At 43.4% G+C, this 27066-nt stretch overlaps 1 protein-coding gene and 1 long non-coding RNA gene across 3 annotated transcripts in view; one reads left to right on the forward strand and one right to left on the reverse strand.

Annotated features, from left to right (window-relative positions):
- The window catches only part of nek7 (NIMA-related kinase 7), a 157164-nt gene that overhangs the window by 14921 nt on the left and 115177 nt on the right, over window positions 1–27066 (reverse strand). For both annotated transcript variants that reach the window (XM_023998175.3, XM_023998176.2), the window contains 5 exons: window positions 11815–11877; window positions 9082–9192; window positions 7065–7173; window positions 6879–6986; window positions 385–479 (listed from right to left, as the gene is read on the reverse strand). In XM_023998175.3, the coding sequence (XP_023853943.1) occupies window positions 385–479; window positions 6879–6986; window positions 7065–7173; window positions 9082–9192; window positions 11815–11877 (486 nt within the window). The remainder of the gene's footprint in view (window positions 1–384; window positions 480–6878; window positions 6987–7064; window positions 7174–9081; window positions 9193–11814; window positions 11878–27066) is intronic.
- On the forward strand, window positions 2548–6081 carry LOC139028501 (uncharacterized). Its single transcript, XR_011480710.1, has 2 exons — window positions 2548–3306; window positions 5369–6081. It is a non-coding gene; the product is annotated as an uncharacterized lncRNA (long non-coding RNA).

Raw genomic sequence — 27066 nt, forward strand, 5'->3', positions numbered from 1 at the left:
CTTTCACCCATCTAGAACCCCAGGCATAACACTGAAACATGTATGTTCTCTCAAACACACGTGTATGAACCTCACASACATTCAAGATCCTTACATCCAACACACACACCTGTAAGACCTGTCCCCCTCGCTCTCCCCCTCTCTCTCCCCCTCTCTCATGTGGTCTGTAAGGTGGAAAGGGTTCTGAGAGGGTAATTTTACTAGTCAGATTCAGTGCTCAGCACAACCACCCAGTTGATCTGCACCACATGGACATGTCACTGTGAATTCCCTGCTAGCTTCAAACACACAACAGCTCTCATATCCACCTTTGTCCCAGTAATGTGTGTGGGTATGGGTTTCTGTGTACAGTATGCCACAGTACAGTATATGTGTATACGTTACCTCGTAGAGCAGGCAGCCTAGCGACCAGATGTCAGATTTGAAGTTGTATCCGTTTTCATGTATTCTCTCTGGAGACATGTAGTACGGGGTCCCCACTGGAACAGACAGACAGATGGAGAGAGAGAGAGACATTAGCCTGTTGCCTCTCCAACCTAGCCATTCCAGCACACCACATATGTCCCAACACACACAACCTCAGAGAGAGAGTGAGAAGGACAGAAAAAGAGATRCAAGAGATCTCACAAACACACACATGCATGCGAACTGCTAGTCCACTACATCACAGCTCTGGTTCAGCTCTCATTAACATACCTCATCATGATCAGAAACAGGAGTCAAACAGACATTACACTCTGGCTCTGAAACTCAATAATCTCAATGCCATGCTGCCTGGCCCAGCTCCAGACCACACAATCATATAGTACAATCACACAGATCATGTACAGATAGGTGTAGTTACACGGCCGCACCACAGAGGGCGCTAGTGAGCCTGATTGGGGAGAAGATGGCTGATAGAGAGACCAAATACATATGTCAAATACAGGTGGTTGAGCTACAGTACCAATCAAAAGTTTGGACAACTACTCTTAGAGTTTTTCTATACTTGTACTATTTTCTACATTGTAGAATAACAGCGAAGACATCAAAACTATGAAATAACACATAGGGAATCATGTAGTAACCAAAAAAAAAAAAGGGTTAAACAAAACAAAAATATATTCTATATATGAGATTCTTCAAAGGAGCCATCCTTTGCCTTAATGACAACCAGCTTCATGAGGTAGTTAACTGGAAAGCATTTCAATTAACAGGTGTGCCTTGTTAAAAGTTAATTTGTTGAATTTCTTTCCTTCCTAATGCTTTTGAACCACAATTCAATCCCATTCAAAATCCTATTTTCCCTAACCCGAAAACCGAACCTTAAAATCCTAACCCTAGCTCCTAACCCTAAACATAATTCTAATCCTAATTCTAGCCTTAACCCTAAACCCCCTACAAATAGCATTTGAACTTGTGGGGACTAACAAAATGTCCCCAGTTGGTCAAATGTTTGTTCATTTACTATTCTTGTGGGTACATCTGGCCCACAAGCACAGTTAAACACGTCCACAAACGCACACATTAACATGTTGAGGGGAAATATTCCAATGTATAATGTAAATTAGTTTTAATAAAACTATTACGGGGAATTCTATAAGAGTTGATGTCTTTCAGTGCAGAATTGAAAGTGAGCCCTTTTTATTCGAGTGTGGTTTTTAATTGGGCTGCGAAAATATTTCTTTATCTGTAAATGTGAGGTCACTATAATGAATTGTGACCTATAACTCTAAAAATCATCATTCACTTCCACCATCAACTACAGAAAGAGGGAGAGAGGGGGAGAGATAAAAGACAGAAAGAGAGAGAGAGAGAGAGAGCTGGCTTGCGAGAGCCCAGGTCATCAGCTTGGTGGTGTGTGTGTGTGCATGCGCACATGCGTTCCTGTGTGTGCTTGCGTGCGTGCGTTTCTACGGAGGTCTCCTGGTGCTGTTTGAACAGTGTTCCCCTAACATTCATTACCAGCTGATTAAAGATCATCACCCTCTCTTATGCTAATAGTTGTATTGAGGAGCAGAGCAACAGTGCCTCAGTCAGCATTCATTCATTCCCAATTAAAACACAATCATTTATTCATGCGGATAAACTAGAAGTCATGTTGGGATTGATTTCCATTATTAGAAAGCGTTAAGACAACTGAGTGGCAATTCGTCGGGGAAGAGAAGAGAATATTGTCATGGTAGCAATCTATTGGATGGAACCAGGTGATGTGTGTGTGTGTTGTGTGTGTGTGTGTGTGGTTGTGTGTGTGGTGTGTGTTGTGTGTGTGTGTGTGTGTGTGTGTGTGTGTGTGTGAGTTGAAAGGGAGATAGAGCGAGCGAGCGAGGAAAGCTGACAGACTCTAAGCCTGGACCTCCATCTAGCCAGCACCTCCCTGCTCTACTGGGGTGGTTGACTTATTACACCCCACCCCACACAGACACACACACACAAACTTTACCGCCCCCATGCAGAGAGAGACATGGGAGAGAAGAGAGAAGGGAATAGAGGGAGGGGAGAGAGGGATGAGAGATGAAGAGGGCTAGGGGGAGAGAAAGGGGGGGAAAGGGAAGAGGGGGTAGGAGGGAGAAAGGGGGCAGGAAAGAAAGTCGATGTCGAAAGATAAAGGAAGAATCTCAATTGATTACTCCGGGCGTCCTCTCTKCTCACCTTKTCAAAACCCAATGGAGGAGAAGGTCAGAGGGGCTTCGCGTCCAATGGGTTTCGAGAAGAAGACGAGGAAACGACACGAGGAGTACGCAATTGAGATCTTCCCAAAGAGACGGAGGTAGAGGAAGGGAGGGAGGGTGAGCAAGGGAAGGAAGGAGAGAGTGAGAAAAATGTGTTGGGGGGAGGAGAGAATGGAGGAGAAGGAGCAAGAGCAGAACGGAGAGCTGGAGTAAGAGACATGGACAGACAGTGAGGCAGAAAGAAAGAGATGGGAAAAGAAAAAAAGAGGGGAAAAAAGGGAGAGGGAAAGAAAGAGGCAGCAGAAAGAGAAAGAAAGAGGCAGCAGGAGACAGGGAGAGAGCAATGGAGAGAAAGGTGAGGGCCGGAGAGGAGAAGAGAGGCTTTAGGGAATGGATGGATTCTGGGTCTCCATGCCCGTGGGGGAGATTAACCCTTTGTGGAGAAACTAGCCTCTGAACCACTCTGCTCTTCTCCTCCCCCCCATCTTCCTCAACGAGGACTTCTCTAAAGCTGTGCGCCAGAGGCGGAAAGATCTTATCCCAGCTATGGAAGCTGCCAGAGAGCGTGTGGACATTGATTACATCCGCTACGACAAGCTCATTGTCCACCCTCCCTCCCAAAAACCTGGGAAGAGAGAGAGAGCCAAGCTTCCGGGTCAGTAGCTTCAGCCCAACATCACACACATGCACTCATAAATACCTTATTGACTGACTATTAACCAAAACAATGTTTTTATGTTGTATATATTTTTTCCTCCATATTATGTCTATCTCCGATAAGCTACCCGGAAAAGGGATAATAACAGCCCATATTAATACATGTAGCCTTAAAAAAGTTCATGAAATCAATAACGTGCTAAGATCGGATATACTGGCCATCTCWGAGACTCACTAACAGAATTCCTTTGATGATACAGCAGTAGCAGTACAAGGATATAACATCTGCAAAAAAGGCAGGAATGCCTATGAGGGAGGTGTTGCTGTATACACTGAGTGTACAAAACATTATGAACACTCGCTCTTTCCATGACATAGGACTTTTAGGCAGTGAGCCAATTGAGACTTGGATTGTGTACGTGTGCCATTCAAAGAGTGAATGGGCAAGACAAAATCTTTAAGTGCCTTTGAACAGGGTATGGTAGTAGGTGCCAGCCACACCAGTTTGAGTGTGTCAAGAACACTGCTGGATTTTTCACGCTCAACAGTTTCCATTGTGAATCAAGAATGGTCCACCAACCAAAGGACACCCAGCCAAGTTGACACAACTGTAGGAACCATTTATTTAACCTTTATTTAACCAGGTAAGAACCATTGAGGTTAAAAAKCTATTTTGCGAGGGTGACCTGGCAAGAAGACATAACATGGTCCAGCATCCTTGTGGAACACTTTCGACACGTTGTAGAGTCCATGCCCCCCGACGAATTGAAGCTGTTCTGAGGGCAAAAGGGGGTGCAACTCAATATTAGGAATGTGTTAATGTTTTGTACACTCAGTGTATATTCAGAGCCATATTCATGTAAAGCTTAGAGAGGACCTCATGTCAAATGTTGTCGAAATTGTTGTGGTTTCAAGTTCACCTGCCTCATCTAAAGCCTCTTCTTTTGGGGTGCTGCTATAGGCCACCAAGTGTTAGCAGTCAGTATTTGGATAATGTGTGTGCAATGCTTGATAATGTGTGCTGTTAACACAGAGGTCTATTTTCAGGGTGACCTGAACATTGACTGGTTAACAACTAGCAGTCCTCTCAAGAGGAAGCTTCTAATTGTGACTAATGCCTATAATATGACCCAGGTTGTAACTCAACGAACTAGAGTGAATACCAATTGTGTTGGATCTATGACATCCATTGTCACAGGTATTGATCCTATCTTCACTAACGCTGCAGAACTTTGCTTCAAAGAAATATGAGTTCCCATTTGCTYTAGTGGCCATAAAATTGTGGCAATAACAAGGAAAGCCAAAATGCCAAAGTTTGGGCCTAAAGTAATTTAGAATAGATCACACAAAATGTTTTGTTGAAGATGTAAAAAATGTATGTTGGTCTGATGTGTATGAGGAAGTGAATCCAGATGCAGCATTGGAAATATTTGTACAATTACTACTGACAAGCATGCACCTGTTAAAAAATMTGCTGTGAAAACTGAGACCCCTGGATTGATGACGAATTGAAAAATGGTACGGTCCAAAAAAATTATGCGAAAYAGGTGGCAAACAAGTCAGGCTGCTCAGCTGATTGGTTGACATACTGAAAATTGAGAAATGTTGTGACTAAACTTAACAAAAAGAAGAAGAAATGTCATAAAACACAATGGGAAAAGACTAAAGTACCTTAAATGATATCATGGGCAGAAAACCCAAATCATCTCCATCGTTCATTGAAGTTGATGGGTCATTTATAAAAAGCCTTACGATATTGCCAATCATTTCAATGACTATTTCACTAGCATAGTGGAAACACTCAGAAGTGAAATGACAACATTGAACAGTGAAGCATCATATTTTTGTATAAAACATCTAATAATGAAAGAGAAGCAAACGGCAAAATGACCTTTACATTTCTTTATAAAACATTATCTCATGGCACAATAGGGACAGTGAAATCACACTAACACACACATTATTCTTTAGTTGTATTATTTGTATATCGTTGTATTTTTTATTTATCAGTGTATCATTGATTTGCTACTTGCTCTGTTATGTTTTTTTGTGGACCCTAGGAAGCTGCTTTTCGGCAAAAGCTAATGGGGATCCGAATAAACCAAACGCTRCTCTCCTCTCCCACCCTGACCAAGGGGCTGAAGAAGCAGCCTACTCACAGACCACCTGAAGAGGGCGCTGTGGCTTGTGTTTTCCAAATGAAATGGAAACTGTCAGTGTGGGTCTTAAAGTTTACAATTGTGTAATGACTTTCTCTCTTAATTAAAATGGTAATTTTCATTACATGTTTATTTGAGAAAATCCTGTCCCGGGCAAGTTTTTGAGAGTGTGAGAATATGTTAACTGAGCATTTTTGACAAGAGTGGCACAATCCCCACAACAACACACTACGCGCCAGTGGGCCACTGTTTAACAACAGTCGGAGCTGTGTATCGGCAGTGTTTAAAGTATTTAAGTAAAAAAAACTTTAATGTACTACTTAAATCGTGTTTTGTGGCATCTTTACTTTACTATTTATATTTTTGACAACTTTTACTCCACTACATTAGTAAAGAAAATGTAATTTTTCACTGACACCCAAAAGTACTCGTTACATTTTGAATGCTGAACAGGAAAATTCTCCAATTCCCCCACTTATCAAGAGAACATCCCTGCTCATCCCTACTGCCTCTGATTTGGAGGACTCAGTAAACARAAATGCTTCATTTGTAAATTATGTCTGAGTGTTGCAGTGTGCCCCTGACTATCCGTAAATTAAAAAACAAGAAAATCATGCCGTCTGGTTTGCCATATATAAGGAATTTGATAGTATTTATACTTTTACTTCTGATACTTAAGTATATATTTTTAAATTACATTTACTTTTGATACTTAAGTATATTTAAAATCAAATACTTTTAGACTTTTACTCAAGTAGKATTTTACTGGGTGACTTTCACTTTTACTTGAGTCATTTTCTGTTTAGGTATRTTTACTTTTACTCAAGTATGACAATTGGGTACTTTTTCCACCACTATGTATCCGGCAGCAGAGGCGAGGTGTGTTTCAGGCAGGTTCCGCCCAGACAACAGTTCAGAAGTCAGAGGTCAAGGCAACAGGAAGTGACAAACTGGCAAATGAAGAGGTGACAGCCCCTAAGCTGCCATAAGAAGGCCTAAACCCCCCAACTTTATAACACACAAATGGTTCTGGTTCTGGTTCTGGGCTGCACCAGCTAATGAAACACATCCCCCCGCCTTACTGTGTGGGTGTGTGTGTGTATGTTTGGTTTTACTATCCTTGTGGGGACCATAAGTCCTCACAAGGATAGTAAATCCATGAAAATTGGACTAGTTGGCTTAATTTTGCTGGTCCCACGAGGAAAAAGGCTATTTRAGGCTTAGAGGTTAGGGTTACAATTAGGTATAGGGGTTAGGCTTATGGTTAGAAGTTACGGTTTGGGTTAAGGTTAGGGGTTAGGTTTAGGAGTTAGGATTTAAGAAAAATAGGAGTTTGAATGAGAATCAATTGTTTGGTCCTCACAAGGATAGTCAAACAAAAGTGTTTGTTTGTGTGGTGTGCGTGTCTTACCTAAAGAATGGGCAGCGGTGGTTTTAGAGCTGAAGAATCGTCCTAGTCCCAGATCTCCCAGCTTCACCACTCCTGTGGCTGTTATGAACACATTAGCTGGCTTTATATCTGTAGAGAGGACAGGGTACATAGTTCAAGTTGAGGTTTAAGTGTACACATGCGTGCGTGTGTGTGTGTGTGTAGTACCTCTGTGCATGACCCGTCGGGAGTGCATGTGTTCCAGCGCACTGCACAGCTGGACAAAGTACTTCCACACTGTCCTCTCTGGAATTAACCTCCGCTGCTTCTTGAAGTGCTGCATAGATACACACAGCACAACAATGTCAGACAACATACACAAGCTTAACATACACAACTAACTAGCTAAGCCCCTCGAGTCCCCCTGTATGTATTTGACTCCATCGTTAATATGATGCAGACCTCTCTCTTTCTTGCCTGTCTCGCTACCCTCTCCCTGACCTCTCTCTTTCCCCTCGCTCTGCCTCTCTCGGTCCCTTTTTCCTTCTCCCCCCGCTCGCTCACTCTTTCTTTCTCATACCGAGCCCCTTCTCATTTTCATTATGCTGCGATGGAAAGCACATGAGTTCTCAGAACCAGAGAAGAGGCATTTGGGGTTATGTTCAAAACGCTCACATCTGGTATATAGCTCCTACATATATATATGTAAACCAGTCACACACAAACTACACAAGACACAATTCCCACAACCCTAACCCCCTCACCCTCCCAGCAGCTCCTAGCGGTCGATTATGACTTCATTCTGTTTCAGAGGTCACAGAAACAGTCGCCGTGCGACAGGATTACCGGAAATCAATGGTACGAGTGATGGGACAAAGTTTATGCAAACTATCAGCTAGGGCAGCGTAATAGCCAATCGGGTGAGAAATGGACTGGCGAGCTAGCTTTGTTGCTGTGCTGGATGGGATACTGACTGGCAAAAACTAGCTAAAAATGGAGTGCAGAGAGAGTGACGGGAACGGAAAAGATAGCGAGAAACAGAGAGAGGAAATGGGAATAATAGTTGAGAAAGACAGAGTGAACAGGAATGATAGCAAGAAAGTGTGTGTGTGCACGTGCGTCTGTCAGTGTGTGTGTGTGTGTGTGTGTGTGTGTGTGTGTGTGTGTGCGCTCACGTCTGTCCCAGCGTGCGTCCATGTGTGCGCTTGCGTAGGTGCACGTGAGTGAAATAGAGAGACCTTGGCCCACATCCAAACAAAGGCAGCATGGTGGGCCATTCTTCCCCTTGCACCGCATTAGCATATCAGAGAAGTGTTTGATGTCAATGGGGAAGCAGAAGAAAGCCTTCCATGCCTTCCACCGCAAAAAACTGCACATGCAATATTCTGTAAGTGCATGCAAATCAAGGACCATTTGATTTGATTCGAATCCTGAGATGGTCAGGGCCAGTGAGAGGAAGGGAGAGAGGAGGGAGGGGGGGGGCACCACAGTGTAAGAATGGTGTATTTACTTCATATTGCGGCAGGGCAGTGAAGGGGGAGCGAGGAGGTTCGTAGTCATGATGCCAACCCCTGGACTGGCACAGTTCAATTAGGAAAACAAATCATGTAAAGAGAGGGCAGGAGGCAGGCGCGAAGGAAGACCTGTGTGTGTGTGTGTCCGTGTGTGTGTAGTGTGTGTAGCCTACCATGTGGTATCTCTCGCAGGCAGTGCTAATCGTGCTGTCCTAATTTGCAGTGTGAGACAGCATTGGATGGTTGGACATTGAGAGCTGCGGTAGATGAGTGCTAAGAGCTTGTTGAGATGCTCAGATACACCCTGGCTAGGCATCATTTATACATGGAGAGGCTGCTCTGCTCTGCCCAGGGTTTTACATACATACATACATAACATACCACTAATTTGACACTGGCATGAGTGAAGAATGTGAATACTATGGTTCTGGTGGAGAGTTGTACTGTATGAGAGATTACAGCAGGCAAACACATTTGACATAAGAGTTAAGCAAAAAAAGAATAATCAACCAGAGTAGATCGACAGAGAAGATCACCAGGGCGGATCACCATAGGAGTAGATCACTATAGCGGCCTACTGTTAATGATCACCGGAGTGGACCATCACTATAGTGGATCGCCAGTGGATCAACACCAGAGATCATCACTTCAGCGGGTCAACAGGGTAGTAGATCACCAGGGTGGATTCCAGTGAGGAAGGTTGACCTGTGTGGGAACAGCAAATATCTTACCTTGATCATCCGGGAGAGGTCCCCAGCATCAGCCAGCTCCAACACAATGTTCAGCTCATTCTCCTCAATAAATGACGCATGGTACTTGATCACGTTTGGGTGGTTCAGTTGCTGTACGAGAGAGAGAAACAGCGAGAGAGAGAGAGATGGTGAGAGAGGGAAAGAGAGAGAGGGGGACAAATAGAGATATAGCGAGAGAGAATAGATGAGGGAACAATGACTGTTTAACTGGCTCCCAGGGTTTGTAAAGCTTTGTGAAATCAACACATATTTTGTCCCAAGTCTCCAACCAATGACCCCTTCTTACACAGATATAATATACAACGCAATGTGACAACGAGTATGTTCAAGTGTTGCAATCCTTTCAAATAAACATTATCAGGTGCTCCTGTAATGTGTAACGTTGTCGGTCATTTGGCCGGCTACGCCGGTGTAGAACCGCGTAGTTGAATGAGAAGGCTATGGCTTTGTCCTTGTGTGTGACAGAGCAGTGTGACATGTCAACAACAGCCATTGTCTGATTACAACAGGCTGCTGTTCCACACAGCTCTCAACACGCCGCTGGCAGAGAAATAAATAGATCTAGAAAACCCTCTCATTTCCTCAACAGATTATTTCCTGTTGATCGGTCAATAAGTGACTAACCACATCAGGTGCAGTCAGACAGAGAGAGCGGAGGGAGAGAGTGAGAGAGAGCTACAGTAGACGTGTTGCGTGTCAGGGGTTGTGATGTGAGCAGCGATAGCGGGGCCCAGGCATGCGGTATGACACTGCTCCGACGTGATTAAAGAAATGTTCACTCTGTGGACTGATCCACAGGAGAAGCAATGTATACATACTGTACACACACACACACACACACACACAAACAAACACACTGCAGCAGACGTATTTTTGGATCAGGGTTGCAGCTCTGTGATGCGTCATTTCAGAGCAAGAGAAACATCCGTGTGTGTCCCCCCCCCCCGTCTCTCTCCTTCCCCTACTCACACTGACCCATGAAGACCCTGGCCATGCTAAGAGATATGACTGTAGATGCTGGCTCCCCAGCTCCGGGCCTGGACAGCTACAGGGTGTGTGTGCAGAAAGGGGCCAGGCTTCTGTCCAGTTAGTTCAGGTTAAATGAGGTTAATGTGAGCAGGCTTCAGGACTGCCCGTGAAACAGACTGGAGTAATTGAATCTGAGCCGGACACTGGGACTGGGCTGGGGTTGTACTGCATCTCATCTCACAGAACTCACGTAAGGGTTGGATGGACATAAACTACAACACAAAGGCTGAGAGAGGGACAGAGAAATGTGAGAGTGAGCGAGTAACATTGTACTTCGGCATTATGTATCAATGCGTCATGCCAATAAAGCAAATTGAAATTGAGTCTAAGAGTATAGACGGTCATTCATCAATGTATATACAGTATACGCCTTTTAGCAGACGCTTTTATCCAAAGCGACTTACAGTCATGCGTGCATATATTTTACGTATGGGTGGCCCCGGGAATCAAACCCATAACCCTGGCGGTACAGGCGACATGCTCTACCAACTGAGCCATACAGGACAACAGGATCATCTAGCCTACACTTTACAAAGCATATGAACAGATAGATAGAGGACCGTGAGCGTACATGCCAAGATGTGTGTGTGTGTGTGTCAGGCCCATGGCAGTGTGCATCTCATTACTCTGATTTGGCTGTGTGTCGTGTTGTCCTGTCTACTGGGGTAGAAGGATGGATAGATGGAAGGAAGGCTGGATTCCCCCGTTCACAATCTGGCCTTGTTAGTCCTGCCCAGTACACACACACACACACACACACACACACACACACACACAGCCAGACTGTTGGAACTAACCACCACAACCATTAGCACTCACACAGAAGAGACAGAAAAGCACACACACTCCTGGAGGAGGGATAAAGAGAGGCGTGAGGGAGAGAGAGAGGGGGAGGGATGGAGTGACATATCTTGTGCATCAGCCTCCTGAGCCCTAGAATGGAGGAGAGAGGGGGGAAATGGAGGGAGGGAAAAAGAGGGGGCATATGGCTAAGCCTGGCATAACACTAGTCTCCTCTGTGGTTGGCTAATCCAGACCTCATCAAATCAAAATCAAATCTAATTGTATTGGGTCACATACACATGTTTAGCAGATGTTTTTGCGGGTGTAGCGAAATGCTAGGTGTGTATGGAGGTGTGCTAGGTGTGTATGGAGGTGTGCTAGGTGTGTATGGAAGAGAGAGTAACGTGTTATGAACAGAGTTAGCAACAACCTGGAGAACACACACACCTCTGATCACCTAGACAGAGGGAGTTATTCAACCTGTCATTAATTTGTTCGTTAGCTTTTGAGACCAGAGACAAGCAACGCATGTTTAAGCTAGTTTGATCAATGAAAACACTTCATTTAAAAGAAGAAAGACAAAAAGATGAGGGGCGTGGGGTGGGGCGTGGGGTGGGGGGGGACAAAACATCAAGAGACACACAAGGGAGTCTGCTAAATTTACATGGCGATCCACTATTGCCCCCCTTCTAAACAATACTGAGAGAAAAAAATGAAATGTTTTGGGCATAAAAAAATAAAAAAAGAGTCAATGTAAGCCTGGAGGAGTCTCACTCACACACACAGACACACACACACACACACACACACACAAAAAAGAGAGAGAGGCACACACAAACACACTCGCATGCGGGCGTCTGGTACAGATCAATTGTTTTCTCGCTCTCTCTGGTTCTTTACCTTTAGGAGATCTATTTCTTTGATGCAATCTTGCCGAGCTTTGGCATCCATCAAGTCGAATATCTATCAAGAGATCAAAAGGAGAGATTGTTGCAGCATGTTCAAGGAAAGGAGAAAGAGAGAGAGAAGAAAAAAACACTAATAGAATGACAACAAAACATCATGGCTGCTGATGCTGTATGTAGAGGGGTGGTGTTGGCCTCAGTGTCTAAACGACACACACACACCTCTCAGCAGCAGTCAGTGATGCTCTCAGCCACAATAACAATAATAACACATCACCCCATTTATTCATTCATAAAACATTTCAACTCCCCTATGAGAGGACAATTACCATACTGCTAATTAGACCTATAGCTACAGCGCACAATCTTTCACATCTGTGGCTGTTGAACAAGTTGAGGAGACTAAATGACTTGGTGTTACCTTCGATTGTGAACGGTCACGGTCAAAACATATAGATTTAATGGTCTGTCTGTAATAAAGAGATGCTCTGCTTTTTGACACCTCACTCCATAAAGCGGGGCGGCAGGTAGCCTAGTGGTTAGAGCGTTGGACAAGTAACCGAAATGTTGCACGATCGAATCCCCGAGCTGACAWGGTAAAAATCTGTCATTCTGCCACTGAACAAGGCAGTTAACCCGCTGRTCCTAGGCCGTCATTGAAAATAAGAATTTGTTGTTAACTGACTTGCCTAGWTTATTTTTTWTATTTTTTTTGAAAAATAAATAAATTGTCCTTATCTTATCTGATTCTTTTCCAGTCATATGGTCAAATGCTGCAAAGAAAGACCTAGTTAAGCTGCAGCTGGCCCAGAACAGAGCGGCATGTCTTGCTCTTCCTTGTAATCAGAGGGCTATTATTAATACTATGCATGCCGTCTCTTTTGGCGAAGAGTTGAGGAAAGACTGACTGCGTCACTTCTTGTTTTTATAAGAAACATTAATGTGTTGATAATTCCAAATTGCTTGCATAGTCCACTTACTGCACTGACACACACACTTACCCCACCAGACATGCCACCGGGGGTCTTTTCACAAGTCCAGAACAAATTCAAGAAAACAGTGTTATACAGAACCATGAGTGCATGGAACTCCCTTCCACCTCATATAGCGCTATTGAACAGCAAACCTGGTTTCAAAAAACAAATAGAGCAACACCTCACTGCACACTATGCCTTTCCCCCATGTGACCTACTTGTTGTGTGTATGTACTGACATGTATGTGTAACTGATTGAGGCACACACACACACGCTTTGAAATGTATGTAAATTGTAAAGTCTTTTGTCTGTAATGTATTTTTTGTTATGTGTCGGACCCCAGTAAGACCAGTCGYCTAATGGGGGATCCTAATAAATCCAATCAAAACTTACTTCAAGTGCCATAGGCTAACCTGGGATTGACTTAGAAATGGTGAACCTCTCTCTCCTCTCTTCTTTCAATCTCTCTCTTCTAGGCCTGCATCCAGTATTCCTCCTCTTCCTGGTGTGTGTGTGGTGTGTGGGGTGCGTGAGTGAGTGAGTGAGTGTGTCAGAGGAAGTGACATGATGTGAAGTAGAGAGTGAGAGGAAAGGAAGGAAGGAGAGAGTTGGCCTGCTGAGCTAGAGACACCTGCCTCAGCACATGCTGTAAACCACCCCTGCTACTGTCCTCTCCTTTGTACAGTAGTGTATAATTATTACTATAAATTCTTAATTAATTCATCRCTAAGGACTAATTAATATATATATTAAAAAAATTGAAACAAATTTTTTCATTGGGGCACAAGTTCGTTATTGGACAAAAATWGTATTCCAAGAAGACCTGACTTAATATAACATTATAAGACAAAAATGTGAATACTAGTAAACAATTGATTTATCAGAAGGTATGAATTATTTGAGAATCAAATAGAGCCCACTTTGTAACAGAATAATTAGACAACACAATGTATTTATACAATCTACATTTAATTACACGAATAAAAATATTTACAAAACAATGACCCTGATCAAGGACAGGTAGGAAATAGAATGAAAGATAATAAGTGAAGACCTCGAGAATATATGAATATTGAAAGAAAGTTACACTCTAGCCTGTAATCAAAGTCTATTGTGGCTTCTTGGTTGTTCAGGCCGCATGGTGAGAACAAAAGGGGAAGGCTGTGTGTCCTTTCCCTCGATTTGAGTGTCCTTGTGCTTGTTCTGTTTCTCTGGATTGTGCTCCTTTATGGTGCTCCTTCTTGACTTGTGTTCCTGGTCGCTCTGTCTGATGGCTCTCTTCTTCATGTTGCAGAGGCAATGATCTGGAGTTTCTTCTCCTTTCCTTGAAGAAGGTTCGCTTATGTGTACGGTTCAGGCTTCACTAGCTCTTTAAGTCTTTTTTTTATTTAACTAGGCAAGTCAGTTATGAACAGATTCTTATTTACAATGACGGCTTACACCGGCCAAACACGGACAACGCTAGGCCWAATTGTGCACCGCCCTATGGGACTACCAATCACGMCCGGTTGTGATACAGCCTGGATGTCTKCAGTCCTTACTGAGACTGCTTGTACTTGGGCTCTTCAGTCACAATTAGAAATGTACTAAATTGCAGGTATTCTGTCCCGAAAAGTTACTTTCCCTTTCTTATCAGTTACTATTTCTTGCTAAGGCCCCTAAACGGAGGTTCTTCTTCCCTCCTTTGAGAAGCTGTTGAGRCCAGAGGAGGGCAGAGAAGACAATGATAAGAGAGGTTTTGAAATCCATTTTACATATTTGGCAATGTAAACATATATGTTTCCCATGCCAATGAAAACCTTTGAATTTAATTGAGAGGGGAGCAGTGCTTTTTTAGTCTTGCGAGGTCACATGGTATCCCACCTAGGTGTCAAGAGCCATTTTTATGACCCATTGTCTCAGAGCAGGGATGGGCTACTTTGATGGGGGTGCGGCCCCAAAAAGAACAGAACTCATCATGAGGGGCCACAGTGGCTTGTGGGTCTGCGTATCCACATGCAAACACCCCCCTATAATTTCCTGCAATTCTACACATTTTGACATAGGGTGGAGACAGAATGTTAGCAGTTTTTAATATGATAACTGATTATTCAATGGGCAAACCCAGTCGGTAATTCGACCATGCTTACTACAAGTTTAGATAGCTGGCCAATCAAACAAAAATATTATGCTGGAATGGCTTATTGAGCGACTGCTGATGCACAACCAAATTTCAGAATTGCACATTTGTGCATCTATTATACTAACTCTCAACGATAAATTGACACTCTGAATCCCCCCCCCCCCCACCCCCCAAACAAAATAATACCAATAATTTGAATAAAATTGTATTGGTCCGCGGTCTACAGTTGCCCATCCTGTCTTATAGAGAGAGAAAAGTCTTTGGAGGCCTAATTGTTCAGCATATGATTCATGATTTGTATTCGGACTCCCACTTAGCTGCTGAGAAGGGTCCACACAAAACACGGAACATGACAAAATACAGAACACTAATGGACAGGAACCGCAACACAAATCTAAACTAAGAACCCACGACCAAAAGAACAACACGACTATTTAAAAAAAAATAACAAGAAAAAGACAACTGAAGGGCTCCCAAGCAGCGCAGCGTCTAAGGCACTACATCTCAGAGCAAGAGGCGTCACTGCAGTCCTGGTTCGAATCCAGGCTGCATCACATCCGGCCGTGATGGGTCCTATAGGGCGGCGCACAATTGGGCCCAGCGTCATTTTGCTTGCAAAGTATTCATCCCCCTCTGTGTTTTTCCTATTTTGTTGCATTACAACTGTAATTTAAATGAATTTTTATTTGGATTTCATGTAATGGACATAGGCAAAATAGTCCAAATTGGCAAAGTGAAATGAAAAAAAGAACTTGTTTTAAAAAAAGAAAATGGAAAAAAAGAAAACGGAAAGTGGTGCGTACATATGTATTCACCCCTTTGCTATGAAGCCCCTAAATAAGATTTGGTGCAACCAATTACCTTCCGAAATCACATAATTAGTTAAATAAAGTCCACATGTGTGCAATTTAAGTGTCACATGATCTCAGTATATATATATATATATATAATATATATATATTATATATATTTAATATATATAATATATATTATATATATACATACATACATACATACATACACACACACACCGTTCTGAAAGCCCCAGAGTCTGCAACCCATTAACCAAGGGGCACCACCAAGCAGCGGGCACCATGAAGCCAAGGAGCTCTCAAACAAGATCAGGGACAAATTGTGGATAAGTACAGATCAGGGTTGGGTTAAAAAAATGTCAGAAACTTTGAACATCCTACGGAGCCCCATGCATACCATTATTAAAATATTAAAGAATATGGCACCCAACAACAAACCTGCCAAGAGAGGACACGCCACCAAAATTCACGACAGGCAAGGAAGGCAATTAATCAGAGGCAACAAAGAGATCAAAGATAACCCTGAAGGAGCTGCAAGCTCCACAGCGAGATTGGAGTATTCTGTTTCTAGCATCCACTTAAGCATACCACTCATACAGAGCTGGTCTTTACAGAAGAAAGGCCAGAAAAAAGCCATTGCTTAAAGAAAAAAATAAGCAAACACGTTTGGTGTTCGCCAAAAGGCATGTGGGAGACTCCCCAAACATATGGAAAGAGGCACTCTGGTCAGATGAGACTAAAATTTAGCTTTTTGGCCATCAAGGAAAACGCTATGTATGGCACAAACCCAACACCTCTCATCACCCCGAGAACACGATCCCCACAGTGAAGCATGGTGGTGGCAGCATCATGCTGTGGGGATGTTTTTCCATCGGCAGGGACTGGGAAACTGGTCAGAATTGAAGAAATTATGGATGGCGCTAAATACAGGGAAATTCTTGAGGGAAAACGGTTTCAGTCTTCCAGAGATTTGAGACTGGGACGGAGGTTCACTTTCCAGCAGGCCAATGACACTAAGCATACTGATTAAGCAACACTCGAGTGGTTAATTATGAAACATTTAAATGTATTGGAATGGCCTAGTCAAAGCCTAGTCAAAGCCAATCCAATTGAGAATCTGTGGTATGACTTAAAGATTGCTGTATACCTGTGGAACTCATCCAACTTGAAGGAGCTGTAGCAGTTTTGCCTTGAAGAATGGGCAAAAATCCCAGTGGCTAGATGTGCCAAGCTTATAAAGACATACCCCAAGAGACTTGCAGCTGTAATTGCTGCAAAAGGTGGCTCTACAAAGTATTGACTTTGGGGGGGTGAATAGTTATGCACGCTCAAGTTTTCTGTTTTTTTTGGTCTAATTTCTTGTTTGTATCACAATAAAAAATATTTGGCATCTTCAAAGTGGTAGGCATGTTGTGTAAATCAAATGATACAAACCCCCCCAAAATCTATTTTAATTCCAGGTTGTAAGGCAACAAATTAGTAAAAATGCCAAAGGGGGTGAATACTTTCGCAAGTCACTGTAGTCACTATATTATGGTCAATATATCCAGTGGGTGTGGATACAGCTTTAGAACAAAGTTCTGCAGAATTAGTAAAGATATGATCAACACACTTGGATGATGTAGTTCCTGTACTGTTTGTAAACACTCTGGTTGGTTGATTAATAACCTGAGCCAGATTACAGGCACTGATTACAGTAGGAAGCTTCCTCTTGAGCGGACAGCTTGGTCACCCAGAAAACAGGSCCCTCTTAYCATCACACACATTARCAAGRKTTTCACACATATTATCCAGATACTGACTGTTAGKAATTGTTGTCCTKTAGCAGCACCCAAAATGAGAGGCTTTTGATGAGGCAGGTGAATCAGCAACCACAACACTTCAACAGCATTAGATATGAGATCCTCTCTAACCTTTACAGGAATATGGCTCTGAACATATGCAACAACACCTCCTCCATAGGCATTTCTGTATATGTTAAATCCCTGTATTACTACTGCTGTATAAAAGGAATTATCTAGGTGAGTCTCAGAGATAGCCAGTATATGAATGTTATCTTAGTAAGTTATTGATTTCTTGAACCTTATTTCTAAGGCTACATATATAAATATGGGCTATCTATTCTTAGCCCCTTTCTGGGTAGCTCTTCAGACATAATATGGAGGGGAAAAATAGGGCTGCCCCCCCCCCAAAAAAAGAATCTTGGTCGACCGAAAGCTGTCTGTTCTTTCGACGAAACAAGTGGTCAACATTTTTTTACTTGTATTTTTCCATATTTAGACACACCCTATGTGTTTCAATAAAATCAACTACATTCATTGAGCTGGTCTGATGCTTTAAGCTTAGCATTTCATGAAATAAGACAAATGTCTCAGGAGGGTGCCAGAGATCTAGATAACCAGAAGAAAAAAAACTTAACCTGACCCAACTGTTCTCCTTCCGCTCGCGCTGACTGCTGCAGATTCCGCCATTACTCTCCTGAAGTTGCCGGTAATCGGTGACACAAGGAGTCGGCAACCTTTCTCATGTGGAATGCCAATTTATCTTACCATTTCTACCGATCTGCATGCCAGTTATGGTTTTCATATGCACATTATGGTGAAACAGTTTAATTTATAATAATGTCTTCATGTCTCAAAATCATTGTCATGTGGTTAATAAAAATCCGATCCAAATCTAAATTAAAATGATAAATCTAAAAAGTTACTTCTATTGCCAACTATGTAAAATATTGCCTACATAAAACCAACAAATAAAAACATTGCAGCCTGCAGGTAGAAAATACCCTGCTAAAAATAAATATCCTATAAATCACARGGACTGTCTGCAACAAACTTYAAACATTGTCTCAACTATTAACTTGGGTCCCACCTGACGCTTGCACTAGTGAACTTGCAACATCGTATAAAATACTCTGGGCCCTCAGAGTTTCCCGGACCAGTGAGTTTGGGTATTTGCGCAAGGAAGGAGAAGCAGTGCTTGACTTGGGCAGGAACTCACCGGGGTGGAGTACCTAGACATCAAATTATCTACTGCTTGAGCTTCTGTTCCTCTTATAGAGTACTGGCTCAAAAGTATTGTGGCTCTGCTGCACCTAAATATAAAACAGTACCAGCACCCAAAATGAGTACCAGAACCTATTTCAGTCCAAGTCAAGCACTGCTATGACCAGAGCATAACATTTTTCCCTTTCACAAGTGGTTATCAAAAGGGAGAGAGAGCTGGAAAGATGTTTCAAATACATTGAGGAACTACTGTAACTCTCAATGGATGTAAAAAATATACTTTATTTGCTTGCTGTTTGAGGTGAAGGAAACATTACTTTGAGAAGCTCCACAGCTCCTTAGTGGTGGTGCGTTTAGCCAATCAGAAATACTATCAGATCCCCAAATGGGCATATTTATATGCCCACATTTGCACGCAGGCCAGGRAGCCTATAGGCCTACTTCTATTCATGCGAGTCCTTAGTCAACATTAACAGGAGGGCTCCAAACAAAAGACAAATGACTAAATTGACAAAACTCAAAGATGGAATGAAATACACCAAAACTTGTTTCTCACAAGTGTAGCATAGGTTGTGCACGCTGCAAACAATGTATCCACTCCGGCAATGATAACAGGAAGACCGCAATAATAATACTGAACGCATTAACAGAAATTATTGTAACCAAAGTAACAAACATTGTAGATGAGAAATTATAGGAATTAACGGCAAATGTACTACTGGTGATCTATGTAAATYGAAATTCATATYCACTAACAATCAAATGCAAACAATTCACACAATGAAGTTACGTAACAATGAAAGTGCACGAATTTACGGGAGAGWGRGCATTCTGTAGAGWGAAGTGCATTATGCATCTGGGCAATCTGACGTCTGCATTGGCCATGCAGCATTTACGTTGATACGGCCTCAGCAGAAGTCAGGGCATTCATACTCTATAGGATTGAGTGCAGAGCTGTTGTCAAGTGAGTGAGTTTGTTTTCTACAGGATGTACCACCCCCACCTCCCGTCAACTAATCATGTCAGTGCGGAGCTATACAGAGCTCTCCGCATTGTTACTACATTTGGGAGGCGCATAGCGATTTGGCATCTGCATGCCTCTGGAGGTTCGGCAATTCCGTCATACCCTCCATATTTTGCCTCCGACCACATTTTCGGATCAAGCATAAGTCTCGGCCTCCACAATGAATTAGTTCAGTGAGATGGTCGCAAGTTTAAATACAACTTAYCCAAATACATTTAAACTCAATTTTTCACAATTCTTGACATTTAATCCTAGTAAAAATTCCCTGTCTAGGTCAGTTAGGATCACCACTTRATTTTAACAATGTGAAATGTCAGAATAATAGTAGAGAGAATTATTTKTTTCTTTCATCACATTCCAAGTGGGTCAGAAGTTTACATAAGCTCAGTTAGTATTTGGTAGCATTGCCTTTAAATTGTTTAACATGGGTCAAACGTTTTGGGTAGCCTTCCACAACATAATTGCAAAAGGGTTTTCGAATGATCAATTAGCCTTTTAAAAGGATAAACACAGATTAGCTAACAACGTGCAATTGGAACACAGGAGTGACGGTTGCTGATAATGGGCTTCTGTACGGCTATAAAGATATTCATTTGAATTTTTTTTTGGCCGTTTCCAGCTACAATAGTCATTTACGACATTAACAATGTCTACACTGTATTTCTAATCAGTTTGGTGTTATTTTAAATGGACAAAAAATGTGCTTTTCTTTGAAAAACAAGGACATTTCTTAGTGACCCCAAACTTTTGAAATGTAGTGCATATACACTGCTCAAAAAAATAAAGGGAACACTTAAACACCAGCAATTAACTCCAAGTCATCACACTTCTGTGAAATCAAACTGTCCACTTAGCAAGCAACACTGATTGACAATAAATTGCACATGCTGTTGTGCAAATGGAATAGACAAAAGGTGGAAATTATAGGCAATTAGCAAGACACCCCCAATAAAGGAGTGGTTCTGCAGTGGTGACCACAGACCACTTCTCAGTTCCTATGCTTCCTGGCTGATGTTTTGGTCACTTTTGAATGCTGGCGGTGCTTTCACTCTAGTGGTAGCATGAGACGGAGTCTACAACCCACACAAGTGGCTCAGGTAGTGCAGCTCATCCAGGATGGCACATCAATGCGAGCTGTGGCAAGAAGGTTTGCTGTGTCTGTCAGCGTTGTCCAGAGCATGGAGCGCTACCAGGAGACAGGCCAGTACATCAGGAGACGTGGAGGAGGCCGTAGGAGGGCAACAACCCAGCAGCAGGACCGCTACCTCCGCCTTTGTGCAAGGAGGAGCACTGCCAGAGCCCTGCAAAATGACCTCCAGCAGGCCACAAATGTGCATGTGTCTCTCAAACGGTCAGAAACAGACTCCATGAGGGTGGTATGAGGGCCCGACGTCCACAGGTGGGGGTTGTGCTTACAGCCCAACACCGTGCAGGACGTTTGGCATTTGCCAAAGAACACCAAAATTGGCAAATTCGCCACTGGCGCCCTGTGCTCTTCACAGATTAAAGCAGGTTCACACTGAGCACATGAGCACATGTGACAGACGTGACAGAGTCTGGAGACGCCGTGGAGAACGTTCTGCTGCCTGCAACATCCTCCAGCATGACCGGTTTGGCGGTGGGTCAGTCATGGTGTGGGTTGGCATTTCTTTGGGGGGCCGCACAGCCCTCCATGTCTCGCCAGAGGTAGCCTGACTGCCATTAGGTACCGAGATGAGACCATATGCTGGTGCGGTTGGCCCTGGGTTCCTCCTAATGCAAGACAATGCTAGACCTCATGTGGCTGGAGTGTGTCCAGCAGTTCCTGCAAGAGGAAGGCATTGATGCTATGGACTGGCCCACCCGTTCCCCAGACCTGAATCCAATTGAGCACATCTGGGACATCATATCTCGCTCCATCCACCAACGCCACGTTGCACCACAGACTGTCCAGGAGTTTGCGGATGCTTTAGTCCAGGTCTGGGAGGAGATCCCTCAGGAGACCATCAACACCCTCATCAGGAGCATGCCCAGGCGTTGTAGGGAGGTCATACAGGCACGTGGAGGCACACACACTACTGAGCCTCATATTGACTTGTTTTAAGGACATTACATCAAAGTTAGATTAGCCTGTAGTGTGGGGTTCCATTTTAATTTTGAGTGTGACTCCTAATCCAGACCTCCATGGGTTGATAAATTTGATTTACATTGATCATTTTTGTGTGATTTTTTTGTCAGCACATTCAACTATGTAAAGAAAAAAGTATTTAATAAGAATATTTCATTCATTCAGATCTAGGATGTGTTATTTTAGTGTTCCCTTTATTTTTTGGAGCAGTGTATTTATATTGTTACTGCTTGCCAAAAACAATCTCGGTCGACCAACAGCCTAACAACCAAACAATTAACCAGTTGACTAATTGGGGTCAGTCGTAAAAAAAAACACATTAAATTTAAAACATTGTTTGGCTAATAGTCAGTCAATCAGGCACTTGTGAGTGTCAGTTGGTGTGTGTGTGATGTTGTGCTAAAGCTACTGACCTGGAAGCTTGGCTTGCTCACTCCTCCCAGGCTTGTGGTTGGGAGGGTAGACAATAAGCCAGTCGTAGCGATGTAAGCAATGTTCCCACGCTCTCTGGCAGCTTCCATAGCTGGAATAAGTTATTTCCGTTGCTGACGCACAGCTTCACAGAAGTCCTCATTGTGGAAGATGTTGGTTCCTCTCAAATTCTTGGCTCTCTCCAGAACAGCCATCTTGTCATGGAACCTTAGCAACTTGACCACTATCAGCCTGGGTCTTTCACCTGGGCTGGTTTTACATTTTCCAGACCTGTGGGAGCGCTCCACCTCAATCTTCCCATGACGATCTGCATCTTACCAGTGACATTTTTCCACTTTCTCCTCAGACTCATGTGTATACTCTGGTATGCCATCCACAACCATGTTATTCCTCCTGGATTGTTCCTCCAGATAATCCATTTTCCCAGTCACTGTTAATAATGACACACAGACAGTGTTGATGTCATCTCGCGTGGAATACAGGAAAAGGCGGGCCGAACAGGCTCCAATTAACATCAACGGGGCTGTAGTGGAGCGGGTTGAGAGTTTCAAAGTTCCTTGGTGTCCACATTACCAACAAACAATCATGGTCCAAACACACCAAGATAGTCGTGAAGAGGGCATGACAACACCTTTTCACCCTCAGGGAGATGAAGAGAGAAAAAAAATCCACCTTTCCAGAAATAAGTCTCACTGTTGCCGCTTGTTATAGACCCCCTCAGCCCCCAGCTGTGCCCTGGACACCATATGTGAATTAATTGCCCCCCATTTATCTTCAYAGTTTATACTGTTAGATGACCTAAACTGGGATATGCTTAACACCCCGGCCATCCTACAATCTAAGTTAGATGCCCTCAATCTCACACAAATGATAAAGGAACCTACCAGMTACAACCCTAAATCCGTAAACACGGGCACCCTCATAGATATCATCCTGACCAACCTACCCTCTGAATACACCTCTGCTGTCTTCAATCAGGATCTCAGCGATCACTGCCTGCGTCCGTGGTCAAACAACTACCCTCATCACTGTCAAACGCTCCCTAAAACACTTTAGTGAGCAGGCCTTCCTAATTGACCATGCCCGGGTATCCTGGAAGGATATTGACCTCATTCCGTCAGTAGAGGATGCCTGGTTATTCTATAAAAGTGCTTTCCGCACCATCTTAAATAAGCATGCCCCATTCAAAAAATGCAGAACTAAGAACAGATAAATCSCTTAGTTCACTCCAGACTTGACCAGCACAAAAACATCCTGTGGCATACTGCATTAGCATCGAATAGCCCCAGCGATATGCAACTTTTCAGGGAAGTTAGGAACCAATATACACAGGTAGTTAGGAAAYCAAAGGCWAGCTTTTTCAAACAGAAATTTGCATCCTGTAGCACAAACTCCCAAAYGTTCTGGGACACTGTAAAGTCCATGGAGAATAAGAGCACCTCCTCCCAGCTGCCACTGCACTGAGGCTAGGAATAACACACCACCGATAAATCTACGATAATTTCAATAAGCATTTTTCTACGACTGGCCATGCTTTCCACCTGGCTACTCCTACCCCGGTCAACAGCTCTGCACCCCCCACAGCAACTTGCCTAAGCATCCCCCATTTCTCCTTCACCCAAATAGCAGATAGCAGATGTTCTGAGAGCTGCACAATCTGGACGCTAGACAATCTGGACCCTCTCTTTCTAAAATTATCCGCCACAATTGTTGCAACCCATATTACTAGCTTGTTCAACCTCTCTTTGCAAGTACCCGAAGAGCCTCACTGCTGCTCGATCATCCTACTTTTCAACTTAATCGAGGAAAATAAGAACAATCCAACATTTTGATACTGTTACGAAACAACCTAAAAAGCATCATTCCCCAAGAGAGGAGGCTTTCACTTCAGCAGTAAAATAAATTCATGAACTTCCCTTTGAAGGAAAAGATCATGACCAATTAGAAGCAAATTACGGACTCCTCTTTGGAAATCTGCGTATTCTCCAAGGGCTTAGCTGTCCTGGTCTGCTCAGCTCTGCGAGGGCCCTGGAATCGGGAGAAGACACTTAAGTGTTTTAGTACTAATATCTTCTTGAAACACAATGATGAAAATATCATGGCCTCTAAACCTTCAAGCTGCCATACTGGATACCTATTCTACTAAACTGCTGAAGGAGCTGCTTTCCTGTGGCTTGGCCCTCCTATGTTGAACATATAAACAGCTTCTCTATCCACGGGATTGTGTACCAAATCACTAAAAGTGGCAGTGATAAAGCTCTACTTGAAAAAGCCAAACGTTGACCCGGAAAATATAAAAACTAATCGGCCTAATATCGAATTCTTTCCATTCCTCTCAAAAATTTTAGAAAAAGCTGTTGCGCAGCAACCACTTGCCTTTCTGAAGACAAAACAATGTATACGAAATGCTTCAAGTCTGGATTTTAGACCCATCTAGGCACTGAGACTGCACTTGTGAGGTGGTAAATGACCTTTAATGGCATCAGACCGAGGCTCTGTCATCTGTCCCTCGTGCTACTAGACCTTAGTGCTTGCCTTTGACACCATCGATCAACCACATTCTTTTGGAGAGACTGGAAACCCAAATTTGGGTCTACACGGACAAGTTGGCCTGGTTTTAGATCTTACCTGTCGGAAAGAATATCAGCTTTGTCTCTGTGAAATGGTCTGTCCTATGACAAATCAACTGTACATTTCGGTGTTCCTCAAAGGTTCGTTTTAGGACCACTAATTGTTTTTCACTATATATTTTCACTCTTGGGGATGTTATTCGAAAACATAATGTTAACTTTCACTGCCTATGCGGATGACACACAGCTGTACATTTCAATGAAACATGGTGAGCCCCAAAATTGCCCTCGCTAGAAGCCTGTGTTTTCAAGACATAAGGAAAGTGGATGGCTGAAAACGTTCTACTTTTAAACTCGGACCAAAAACGAGATCGCTTGTTCTAGTCGCAAGAAACAAAGAGATCTCTGTTAAATCTGACAATTCATCTTGGATGGTTGTACCAGTCGTCTCAAATAAACTGTGAAGGACCTCGGCGTTACTCTTGACCCTGATCCTCTTTTGACGAACATATCAAGACTGTTTTCAAGGACAGCTTTTTCCATCTACGTAACATTGCAAAAATCAGAAATTTCTTGTCCAAAAATGATGCAGAAAAATTAATCCATGGCATTGTTACTTCTAGGTTAGACTACTGCAATGCTCTACTTTCCGGCTACCCCGGATAAAGCACTAAATAAAACTTCAGTTAGTGCTAAATACGGCTGCACTAGAATCCTGATAGAACCAGAAATTGATCATAATTACTCCAGTGCTAGCTTTCCTACACTGGCTTCCTGTTAAGGCAGGCTGATTTCAGGTTTTACGTTAGACCTATAAGCGTTACTGGGCCTTGCTCCTACCTATTTTCCGAGTTGGTCCTGCGTACACTTACCATACGTACGCTACGGTCACAAGACGCAGGCCTCCTAATTGTCCTAGAAATTTCTAAGGCAAACAGCGGGAGGCAGGGCTTCTCCTATAGATCCTCCATTTTTTTATGGAACAGTCTGCTACCCATGTGAGAGACGAGACTCGGTTCCACCTTTAGTTCTTTAACTGAAGACTTATTCTCAGTAGTCATATGATTGAGTGGTAGTCTGGCCAGGAGTGTTGAAGGTGACGGAAAGGCTCTGGAGCAACCGAACCGCCCCTTGATGTCCTCTGCAGGCGGTTTCCCCTCTCTTCCACCTGGGATTCTCTGCCTCTAACCCTGTTACTACAAGGGCTGAGTCATGGCTTGCTGGTGCTCTTATCATGCGTCCCTAGGAGGGGTTGCGTCACTTGAGTGGGTGAGTTACTGGACGTGATCTTCCTGTCTGGGTTGGCGCCCCTCTTGGTTTGTGCTGTGGTGGAGACCTTTGTGGGGCTATACTCGGCCTTGTCTCAGGATTGTAAGTTGGTGGTTGAAGATTTCCCTCTAGTGGTTGCGGGGTGCTGTGGCTTTGGCAAAGTGGGTGGGTTTATATCTACACTCCTGGTTTGGCCTAGACTCCCAGCGAGGGTTTCTTCGGCAAACTGGGGCTACAGCTCGACTCTCTGACCCAACCGCACATCCACCCTGTCTCAGCTCCAGTATTTGCTGCAGTAGTTATGTGTCGGGGGCTAGGGTCAGTTGGTTACCTTGGAGTACTTCTCCTGTCTTAATCAGTGTCCTGTGTGAATTTAAGTATGGCTCTCTCTTAATTCTCTCGTTCTCTCTTTCTGCTCTGAGAACCTGAGCCTAGGACCATACGCAAGGACTAGCCGGCATGATGACACTTGCTGTCCCAGTCCGCCTGGCTGCTGCTATTCCAGTTTCACTGTTCTGAGCCTGCGGTTACGGAACGCCTACCTGTCCCAGACCTGCTTGTTTTCACTCTTAATGATCGGCTATGAAAAGCAACTGAGATTTAATTCCTGATTATTATTTTGACCATGCTTGTCTTTATGAACATTTTGAAAATCTTGGCTTCTCTAATTTTCTTCCTAACTCTCTTTCTTTCTCTCGGAGGACTGAGCCCTAGGACCATACGTCGGGACTACCGGCCGTGGTGACTCCTTGCTGTCCCAGTCCGCCTGGCCTTGCTTGTCTAATTCCAGTTTTCAACTGTTCTGCCTGCGGTTATGGAACCCCTACCTGTCCCAGACCTGCTGTTTTCACTCTTAAGATCGGCTATGAAAGCCAACTGCGATTTATTCCTGATTATTATTTTGACCATGCTTGTCACTTATGAACATTTT

The sequence above is a fragment of the Salvelinus sp. IW2-2015 genome, linkage group LG13, assembly GCF_002910315.2.
Source record: "Salvelinus sp. IW2-2015 linkage group LG13, ASM291031v2, whole genome shotgun sequence".
Lineage (NCBI taxonomy): Eukaryota > Metazoa > Chordata > Actinopteri > Salmoniformes > Salmonidae > Salvelinus > Salvelinus sp. IW2-2015.